The sequence below is a fragment of the Haematobia irritans genome, chromosome 3, assembly GCF_050003625.1.
Source record: "Haematobia irritans isolate KBUSLIRL chromosome 3, ASM5000362v1, whole genome shotgun sequence".
Lineage (NCBI taxonomy): Eukaryota > Metazoa > Arthropoda > Insecta > Diptera > Muscidae > Haematobia > Haematobia irritans.
Window position 1 is genome coordinate 178,912,706 of NC_134399.1, and position 11,118 is coordinate 178,923,823.

General features: G+C 32.0%; 1 protein-coding gene across 1 annotated transcript in view; it reads right to left on the bottom strand.

The window, feature by feature from the left end:
* The window catches only part of LOC142229471 (galactose mutarotase), an 85,844-nt gene extending 75,830 nt beyond the window's left edge, over nt 1-10,014 (bottom strand). The window contains exon 1 of the mRNA XM_075300030.1: nt 9,549-10,014. Coding sequence (XP_075156145.1) covers nt 9,549-9,662 — 114 coding nt within the window. The 5' untranslated portion in view covers nt 9,663-10,014. The remainder of the gene's footprint in view (nt 1-9,548) is intronic.
* Between the last annotated feature and the right edge of the window lie 1,104 nt (nt 10,015-11,118).

An 11,118-nucleotide genomic window follows, 5' to 3' on the forward strand; every position in this document is an offset into this window, starting at 1 on the left:
TTTTTTCAAGATTCTTCATCTATAGGAAATCTTATCCATAGAAAATCTTGGTAAAAATGTTCACATACAGTAAATTTCTTGTGTACAAGAAATTTTGTTAAAATTTTTAACAAATGGAAAATTTTCTAAAGTTCTTATATGATTATCTATCGGAAATGTGGTAGAGATTCTTAATATATAAGGAATTTCTGCCACACTTTCTTATCCGTAGGCAATTTTGTCAAAATTGCATATCTAAAGAGCATTGGTCAAAATTTTTTATTTAAACGAAATTTTGTCAAAATTTCTTATGTAAAGGATTTTTTTCTTCAAAATGTTCTTCTACAGAAATATTGTTCTTATGTACAATAATTTTATCTGCAGAAAATTTTATATTTTTTAACTTTTTGTATTAAAACTGTATTTAAATTTAAGTACTCATATATTTTATCAAAATTTCCTACATACAGAAAATTTTATCCAAATTTCCTACCTATAGAAATTTTGTCAAAGTATTTGTTTAAAATAGTTTGTTAACAGAATTGTTGGGAAAAGTTCTTAACTAAAACTATTTTTTTTATTTTTAGGTAGTTTTGATCTATCGGAGAAATTGTTGTCTAGAATTTTCCAATTTTTATATCCTGCGCCACACTGTGGAACAGGCTATTATAAGTTAGTGCATATGTTTGCAACACCCAGAAATAAACGAGATAGACATTTGGTGTTTTGGCATTCATATTATATACGAAAATTTATGAATATTTATTTATGAATATTTTATTAAAATTTGTGTAACTACAAAATTTTATCAAAATTTTTTTTATATATGGGGAATTTTATCAAAATCTCATATCTCCAGATAATTTTTTCAAAACTTCTTATCCATGGAAATTGTATTACAATTTAATTTCAATAAGAATTTTATGAAAATTATTGATATATTTAATTTTTTTTCAAAATTTCATCATTATCGAAGGGAGCCAACGTGGTGCAATGGTTAGCATGCCCGCCTTGCATACACAAGGTCGTGGGTTCGATTCCTGCTTCGACCGAATACCAAAAAGTTTTTCAGCGGTGGATTATCCCACCTCAGTAATGCCGGTGATATTTCTGAGGGTGTCAAAGCTTCTCTAAGTGGTTTCACTGTAATGTGGAACGCCTTTCGAACTCGGCTATAAAAAGGTGGTCCCTTGTCATTGAGCTCAACATGGAATCGGGCAGCACTCAGTGATAAGAGAGAAGTTCACCAATGGGGTATCACAATGGACTGAATAGTCTAAGTGAGCCTGATACGTCGGGCTGCCACCTACTCCTAACCTAACTTATCATTATCGAAAAAAAATTTTAGTAAAATTTCTTATCTGTAAGTAATATTTAACAAAATTTCGTATATTTAGGAAATTCTATCAAAATTCCCTGTCTAAAGGAAAATGTTTGTCAAATTTTTTTATATAGAGGATTTTTTCAAAATTTTGTCAATATTTCTTACACACGGGACATTTTTTTTATTATTTTAGGAAATTTTATTAAGAATATTTAGGAAATTTAATCGACAAGAAAATGTATCGAAATTTTCTATTAATAGGGAGCTTTATCATAGTCTCCATCTTATCTACTGGAAGTTTTTACAAAATTTCTTATGCACAAGAATTAAAAGAAATTCCCCGTTTCATAAGAAAATTTTTAAAAAGTTTTTCCATAGAAAAATTTAATAAACTTTATCAAAATTTTCTATATGTAGGAGTTTCGGCTGAACCTATAACACCACTGGTTTTATTTGTTCTCTATTTCTCACTTGTTTGGAACATTTATTTATAGTCAAAAGATTTTCATGGCCGTTCTTCTTGGTTGTTGGTTTTTGCAAAGTTTCGAAAAGAGTAAAAACCAAACCAAAGATTGTCTCGACTTTAGTCAAGTGGCCCTTTGGGTGAAATTTTGATAAAAACAAATAGCTGTGGTGACTGAATGACAGTGATGCTTTAATTCATTCTCAAAGTGAACATTGAACGACATCAACCAAGGATGTTACACATTTTTGCTTTAATTCTGGAAGCCTATAAAACCTATTGGCTTTCAACGGTCATAAAATTTGGTTTCGTTTGTGTTTTGGTTTTTTTTTCGCAGCAAAAAGTTATGTTGCAGAACTGAAAGTGGAAAAAATGTGTTTTTGTACGAGGTTTTGAACATGAAAGACAATAAAAACTGATTGCGGTTTACCTGTCATAAAATCTATTTAACGGACTAACAATTCGGCTGCAATTTGAGGCCACAGTTTGGCTATCATCGAATGATTTATGTGATTCAATTTATCACAGGTTTTTTCTCGAGCAATACTGCTTGAAAAGTCTTGTTTGGTTGTTTAGGCCCAACGAAATTTGTCAAACATGTAAGTAGAGACAAAGTAGGTTAGAAAAATAATGAAGGGAGTAAGGGTTATTTTATCGGACATTTTGCAGTCCCTGGAAAGCGGGAATATTTTTCAAATCCTGCTCAGAAAAAAACTGTTATAGAACATAGATGCGTTAATAAAATCACAGTCATCCAACCCAATGTTCAAAGGAGAAACCTAACAATGTATTTTATTTGAACCTCATACTAGGGATACAATATACGATAAATCATATTTCAGTTCACTCACGATAACTAGCATCGTAAAAGCTATTTTAAGGACATCCAAATTATTTCTTACGACGCCATTCAACGTCCTCCTAACATGGCCGTATTATATTCAAAAGTCTCATATGGCGAACGGACATATCCCCCAACGGACATATCGCCCACAAATAGTTTTTGGGCGTTATGACCTCCATTGGGGCGGTCACATCGTCCAATTTTAGTTTGGGCTTAATGTCCTCCCCCATCGTGGTCATATGTCCCAAAAAATAGGCGGTCAAAACGCCCAATATTTTATGGGGAATATTAATGTCAGAATACAAATCAAAAACTGTCAGAAAGAACAGTTGTAGAAATCGCGCGCGTGTTTTATTTCAAGTACCCATCAGCAGCACGTCGTTCATCTCATCTCTTTCCAATTTTAATGTTTAGAACAAGATAATAAAATGAAAGTTGCTAGGATTTGAGGATGAACTGAATGTGATGATATATATATATATATATATATATATATATATATATATATATATATATATATATATATATATATATATATATATATATATATATATATGGACCTAGTTAGGCATGGATGTTAACGACCACATACTAGCACAATGTACAAAATTTCAACTCATTTGGATAAAAGTTGCTCCTCCAAGAGGCTCCAAAACGAAATCTCGGGATCGGTTTATGTGGGGCTATATATGATTATGGACTGATATGGACCACTTTTGGCATGGTTGTTAAATATCATATACGATCACCACGTACCAAATTTCAAGCAGATCGGATGAATTTTGCTTCTCCAAAAGGCACCGGAGGTCAAATCTGGGGATCGGTTTATATGGGAGCTATATATAATTATGGGCTGATAGGAACCAATTACAGCATGGTTGTTGGATACCATATACTAACATCACGTACCACATTTCAACCGAATGGGAAGAAGTTTGCTCTTCCACCCCCATCCTATGGTGGAGGGTATAAAAAGACCGATTAAATACGTATATAATTGAGTTTGACAAAATTTTCTATAGATATAAAATTTTGGCAAAATTTTCTATACACAGAAAAAAATATCACCAAAATATTTCCAATTAAAAAGTTAATTGAAGTTGAAGAAAAATTCAATTTATAAATTAATTGATACAATTAAATTTTTAATCAAGATAGAAATATTAATCAATTAAGTCGATGATTGAAAATTTAAAAATTTTTAATTAAAACATTAATTGATACAATTAACTTTTTAATCAAATTCGGAAGACCAAGTCAGTTAAAGAAAGTGATGAATATTTTTTAATTTTTAATTAAAACTGTATTTCAAACAATCAATTGTTAATCCAAATAAAAACCAATTGAGAAAATAATTGAAAATAGTTACATTTCTTAATTAAAAAATTAATTGAGATTTGCAATCAACATCAATTAAATTTTTAATTGAATCAATTAAAAAATTAATTGAAATTTGCTAATGAAATCAATTAATATTTTAATCAAGATTTTTTTCTATGACCAATTAAAACTGTGATTGATACTATCATTTTCGTGATTGAAGACATTTCAATTAAAAAATTAATTGGATCAATTAATTTCGTGATTGAATCCGAAAAAAATTTTTTTGTGTGTAGAAATAAAATTTTCTACAGAAATAAAATTTTGACAAAATTTTCTATAGACATACAATTTTGACAAAAGTTTCTATAGAAATAAAATTTTGACAAAATTTTCTATAGAAATAAAATTTTGACAATGTTTTCTATAAAAATAAAATTTTGGTAGATTACCATACCATATACTAACATCACGTACCAAATTTGAACCAAATCGGATGAATTTTGATCTTCCAAGGGGCTCCGGAGTCAAATCTGGGGATCGGTTTATATGGGGGTATATATGTACCCAGCAAAAAAAGCGTCGCCAAAAAAGTACTGACAATGTTCTTTTTGGATCCGGAAGTGGTGCAAAATTGACGCAGAAGCAGAAGATGAATTTAATATGGGCTTGTCATAGGACGGAAGTCCTCCATTTCAAAAGCCGTTGCACTGAATTTGCATCACTTCCTTAGGTGTGATCCGAATTCAATGTTTTGGATGTAAATTAAAAAATTCTGTGATATTTTGTCATATAAATAATTTTATAATTTTTTATAATTTTTAGTGGATTCTAACGCTTGTCGGAAACGTTTGACCTCAAATATTTTCAAAAATTCACAATTTTTTCAGATTGGATTTATCATTTTTTTCGACAAAATTTCAAGGATTTGTACCATTTAATGAATGCTTACTCTGTTTTTAACCTATTTGAAACAAAAAAAGTTAAAATTAACCATTAAAAGTATGAAAAAACCAAGATATAAAAAACTGAATTAAAAGAACTTCCTGGGTAGTTAAAATAAAGAACATCATTGGGAGTGCATCTTCCGAAAGTGCTTTTAAAGTTGTGCCTTTGGAAGAACTTCCAAATTTTTTTGCTGGGTAATTATGGACCGATTTCCACCAATATTTGTATGGGTGTTTAACACCACGTACCAAATATCAACTGAATCAGATGAATTTTGGCCTTCCAAGAGGCTCCGGAGGTCAAATCTGGTGATCGGTTCATATGGGGGCTATATATAATTATGCACCGATGTGGACCAATTTTTGCATAGTTGTTAGAGACCATATACTAACACCATGTACAAAATTTCAGCCGGATAGGATGAAATTTGCTTATCTTAGACGCTCCGCAAGCCAAATCGGGGGATCGGTTTATATGGGGGCTATATATAATTATTGACCGATGTAAACCAATTTCTGCATAGTTGTAAGAGACCATATACTAACACAATGTACCAAATTTCAGCCAGATCGGATGAAAGTTTATTCTCTTAGAGGCTTCGCAAGCCAAATCTGGGGATCGGTTTATATGGGGGCTATATATAATTATGAACCGATGGGGACCAATTTTTGCATAGTTATTAAGGACCATAAACTAACACCGTGTAGCAAATTTCAGCCGGATCAGATGAAATTTGCTTCTCTTAGAGGGTCTGCAAACTAAATTTGGGGGTCCTTTTATATGGGGGCTATAGGTAAAAGTGGACCGATATGGCCCATTTGCAATACCATTTGACCTACGTCAATAACAACTACTTGAGCCAAGTTTCAAGCCGATAGCTTGTTTCGTTCGGAAGTTAGCGTGATTTGAACAGACGGATGGACGGGCGGACATGCTCAGATCGACTCAGAATTTCACCACGACCCAGAATATATATACTTTATGGCGCCTTAGAGCAATATTTTGAGGTGTTACAAACGAATGACAAAGTTAATATACCCCCTTCTAATGGTGGAGGGTATAAAAACTCCTTTGATTTTAGAGATTCAGTTGATTTGAAAAAAAATTTCTTTTGAAATGAAATGATTTGAGAAAGGTTTCATTTGATCTGAAAAAGGAGTCATTTGATTTGAAAAAGGTTTCATTTAATTTGAAAAACAATTCATTTGATTTGAAAAATCTTTCATTTGAAGTGAAAATGCTATAAAAAAGATCAGAATACTATATATTTGTTGTTCCCTGAGGATAAAGAAAAAAAAAAAAAACAACTTTGAAGTAATTGTATTATATTTTTAGTTATTTTCTATCACTATATAACTAACATATAATATATTTTTGGTGCTTTTTGGCAATCGGGTGTTGGTATCACTGTCTGTCTTATCAAGTCTTCAAATACCATCTGTCAACACACATCGAAGGTGTGCCTTTGTGTACACAATCGTATGAGATAAAAAGTTCCATTCATCAGAGTAAGTCATAAGAGAAGAGTTGTTTATTGTAAATCTTTAACTCATAAGCATGGGAATAAGTTCGTCAAGCATATTGAAGTAATTAGGGTTACCATAGCTCCAAAGTAAAGGTGTGTAAGCTATACGAGAATAAATTGTGTATGCTAATATGTGCAAGGAGGAGTTATGAGTGTTTAGTACCGTACCTGAATGAAAATTGCTCTTCCAAAAGGCTCAGGAAGTCAAATTTGGGGGCGGGTTTATATGAGGCTTATACCTAAACGTGGATCGATAAGACCCATTTGCAATATCATCCGTTCGAAAGTTAGTGCTATTTCAACTGATGGACGGACAGACGGACGCTATTGCACCACCCAGCATATATATACTTAATGGGTTCTGAGACCAATATTTAGATGTGTTACAGACGGAATGTCGGTATACCTCATTGTGGAGGGTATAAAAACTATCTGGTCGACCTATCTGTCTAGGATAAAAAATTAAAAATAGTATACAGATCTCATTTATGGATTTTTCATTCTCTTGTCGCGCTATATTAATAAAACTAATAAAACTAAAACTAAAACGTAAAAAAAAATGCCAGTTTAACAAGTGAGTAAAGCAGAAAGTCGGGTGGGGCCGACTATATAATACCCTAAACCACCTCTACTGAATTAGTAAACATTATCAATGGTATAGGTTTGGAAAAAACCAGCATTTCCACATTAAGGGGTACATGGGAGTTTTATCACAATCTGAACAGAAATGTCTGATATTAGGACCCATAGTTGATTCTGAACCTACAGAGTTAGTATGCCACTAATATTGAGTCCATTATTAAAAAAAAAGATGACATCGCTCAATTAGTGTGGGTAATAAAGCCAAATTTCTGAAAATAGGATAATCGATTTATGTAAGAGCTACATTTAAGTCTAAATACGATCAGCTCATACTTGTACATTTGAAATTTGAGCAACATTGGTTAATAAATAAGAGTATTATGGCCAAATTTGGGAAAATCGATCGATACATATATATGGGACCTATATCTAAATCTTAACTGATTTCGATGATATTTCCCAGATTTGGTTGATACCACAGAAGGTTATCTTGTGCTAAATTAGAGTAAGATCGGGTACTAAATAAGGCTATTATGGTCAGAAATAAATTTGTAAGGGATAATTGTTCAAAAACGGGCGACACATATATATGGGAGCTATATCTAAATCTGAACCGATATGGATTATATTTTGCAGGTTTTGTTGATATTACAGGAGATTACCTTGTTCTAAATTTGAGTAAAATTGGTTTATAAATGAGGCCACTACGGTCAAAAATAAGGTTATAAGAGGCAAATTTTTGAAAATTGGGGGCTACATATATATGGGAGCTATATCTAAATCTGAACCGATTTGGATGATATGTTGCATATATAGTCAGTACTTTAGAACATTATAGTAAGCCAAATTTGAGTAGGATCGGTTGATAAATAAGGGTTTTATGGCCAAATTTCTGAAAATCGGGCGATACATATATATGGGAGCTATAGCTAAATCTGAACCGATTTCGATGATTTTTATTGCACATATAGTAAGTGCTATAGAAAATTAGATTTGGCAAACTTTGAGTCAGATCGGTTGATAAATAAGGGACTTATGGTCAAATTTGGGAAAATCGGTCGATACATATATATGGCAGCTATATATAAATCTGAACCGATTTGGATGATATGTTGCATATATAGTCAGTACTTTAGAACATTATAGTAAGCCAAATTTGAGTAGGATCGGTTGATAAATAAGGGTTTTATGGCCAAATTTCTGAAAATCGGGCGATACATATATATGGGAGCTATAGCTAAATCTGAACCGATTTCGATGATTTTTATTGCACATATAGTAAGTGCTATAGAAAATTAGATCTGGCAAACTTTGAGTCAGATCGGTTGATAAATAAGGGACTTATGGTCAAATTTGGGAAAATCGGTCGATACATATATATGGCAGCTATATCTAATTCTGAACCGATTTCGATGAAATTTGGCACACTTAAAGGGTGGTCTATTGGATTACTTTGTGGCAAATTTGACGCCCACCGGTTAGTAAATAAACGCAATCTGACCCCATTTATCGAAATCGGGCGATACATATATATGGGAGCTATATTTAAAGTTGATCAAATTTTTTCGTTCTCGTACCAAAAAAACTACTCATACCAAATCTTATCAAAATCGGTTAATACTTGCGACCGGAATCCTGCGATCGGTATATTTTATGGGGTCTAAAATCAATATTTCTGGTAGGAACATTTTTTGGCAGATCAAAGTTATTATACCCTGACCGCTATGTGGTTTAGGGTATATAAATCCGAATTATAACGGACACTTCAAAATAAAAAAACTGTTTTTTTATTCCAAACAAAAAAAAAAAAAAAACTTTAAACCAAATGATGCTAAATCCTAGAAAAAATCTTAAATCCTAGAAAGAATCTAAAGATTCAATATTTCAGTTAATTTAAGAACGTCTTTTTAAAATAAAAAACGTTTTCTTTACTTTAAGGAAATTTTTCCTTAATTCAAAGACATACAACTTTAACTAAGGGACGCAACTTTTCAAGATTTGTGTCCTAAATTTAATGAAACAAATCTTTGAAGCAAAGATTATAAAATAATTAAAATTAAAAAAGAAAATAAAATAATAAAAAATTATAACTTAATTCTAATTTCATTATTTTAAAGTTCTTAGTATTGTGTAAATTGCGTAACCTAAAATTAAGGTTGTATAATCTTTAATATCAATGTAAATATTTTTTTTTCAGTGTAGGTAGTATATAATCGATATCATTTCACTTTATTAATTTATTCTCCAAATACTTTACAACTTGCGTTACCTTCAGAAGTACCAATCACATTTGTAAACAACATTGGCAACCCTTCTTTTATAAATAAAGCACTTGGTACTCTCATTCAACCCGCTAATGTGTTAAAGAAGTAAACTAAACAAAAACAAATCACTCTACCCCAAGCACTTAGCATATTTTGATACTCAATGAAATCAATGAGAAGCATGAAGAGTTCTTTTCCGTTTGCTGTCATTTACAACCGGCATAAAGGGGAAACAAACTCAATTGTCTGGCTTTACTACTCACTATAGGAGATGAAAGAGCTTAAAAACCAATACTCACCTGAACTTTCATTTGCATGCTATTTGTAATGGTGAAACGTTTTATTTCCTCCATTTCTTTTGTCAACGGATTAATGGCATTGCCAAAAGTATCTTCGATTACACGCACCACCATCGTTTAGTGTTTTTTGGAATCTTCTTATGAGCTTCAAGTATTTTTCACGACTTTCGTGTTTAAGCGGACGCTAAATTGGTATTAATGTTGAATGGAGTTTTATGGGTGTGAAAAGGCTGGTAAGAGTGGCAACCAAACTCTATTTGTCAACAAGAGTTCTGTCAATGAGTTTGCTTACATTCGTCTTATTAATAAAATTTTACGATCCGATTAATTGCCGTCACAATACCACAACACTAATAAAGTTCACTTATCCGAAAAGAATGTCAAACAATGCATGGAGAATTTCTTTTTATATTAAATGTTGTCGATATACACAGCTCGCTCTATTGTTTGTTATATTCTTATCAGTCGTGTTTTTTTTTCTTGACAGTGGGCACAACCGCACCGCATCAGCATGGTGGACAGTGTTGTCAACTATTGGGAAGCAGATACAGCTAGATCAAAGGAATTTTATAGCAGAAAATAGCTAATATTTGTAAAAAAACACATAGCTAAGTGAAATTTATTTATTTTTCGACTTGAAATTGATTAAAATTTACCACGATGGTACTTGGATTAGGTAGTCAATATTGCAATTGTAAACTTAGGATACAGTATAACGAATTTCAAGTCGCGGATGCCATATCTAGTAAAACGAAATAAATATGTTCCATTTGGCATTCAATAATGGACAAATAAATGCGAATTCAGCAAAAAAAGAAATTAAAATACATATTCAAAATGATATGAAACTCTAAATCGTCCCGAGGCGAGTCGTTCGTCCATAATGGAACATAATGAAATAAATTTAGATATATTTGATACAAAACGTCGTTGCCATGAACTCATTCTTTATGATTTTCTGTCGAATACCGAAACAAGTGTGAGTTGACAGGCTCTAGTTCCCGAAATATTAACGAGTTATTTGTGACGTTTCCATGAACAGGCAGTTAGTTCCAACGGAATCGGATGAAATATTGGCTTCAGAACTCAAATTCGAGGATCGATTTGTATCGGACCTACATATATTATGGACTTGCGTGGACTAATTTTTGTATAGTTAGCACTCCCGCCTTGCACGCAGAGAAGAAACATGATTGCCACAATCACACACAGAAAACAAATTTGTTGTGCCAACCAATTTTTTTGCCAACCAAATTATTTGGTCCCATCTACTATCAGAATATAACCGACAAAATGTGTTGAAGCAACCAATTGTTGTCTGACACAACAGTATATAAAATAGTTTAAAGAACAACATTTTGGGCACATTAATAGTCTAATTGGCAATCACAACCAATAAAATTGCATTCGTTTGTTAAAACAACTAACTATTTGCCCGATAACCAATGCTTGCGAATTTAAAGAAAAAATCCGTTGGAATCATTTAGTTTTTATTTTATTATATATTAATGCATATTGTAGGTATTGATCAAAAAGGATCTTGTAAAAAGCCTTTTATGAAGGGTAAAAG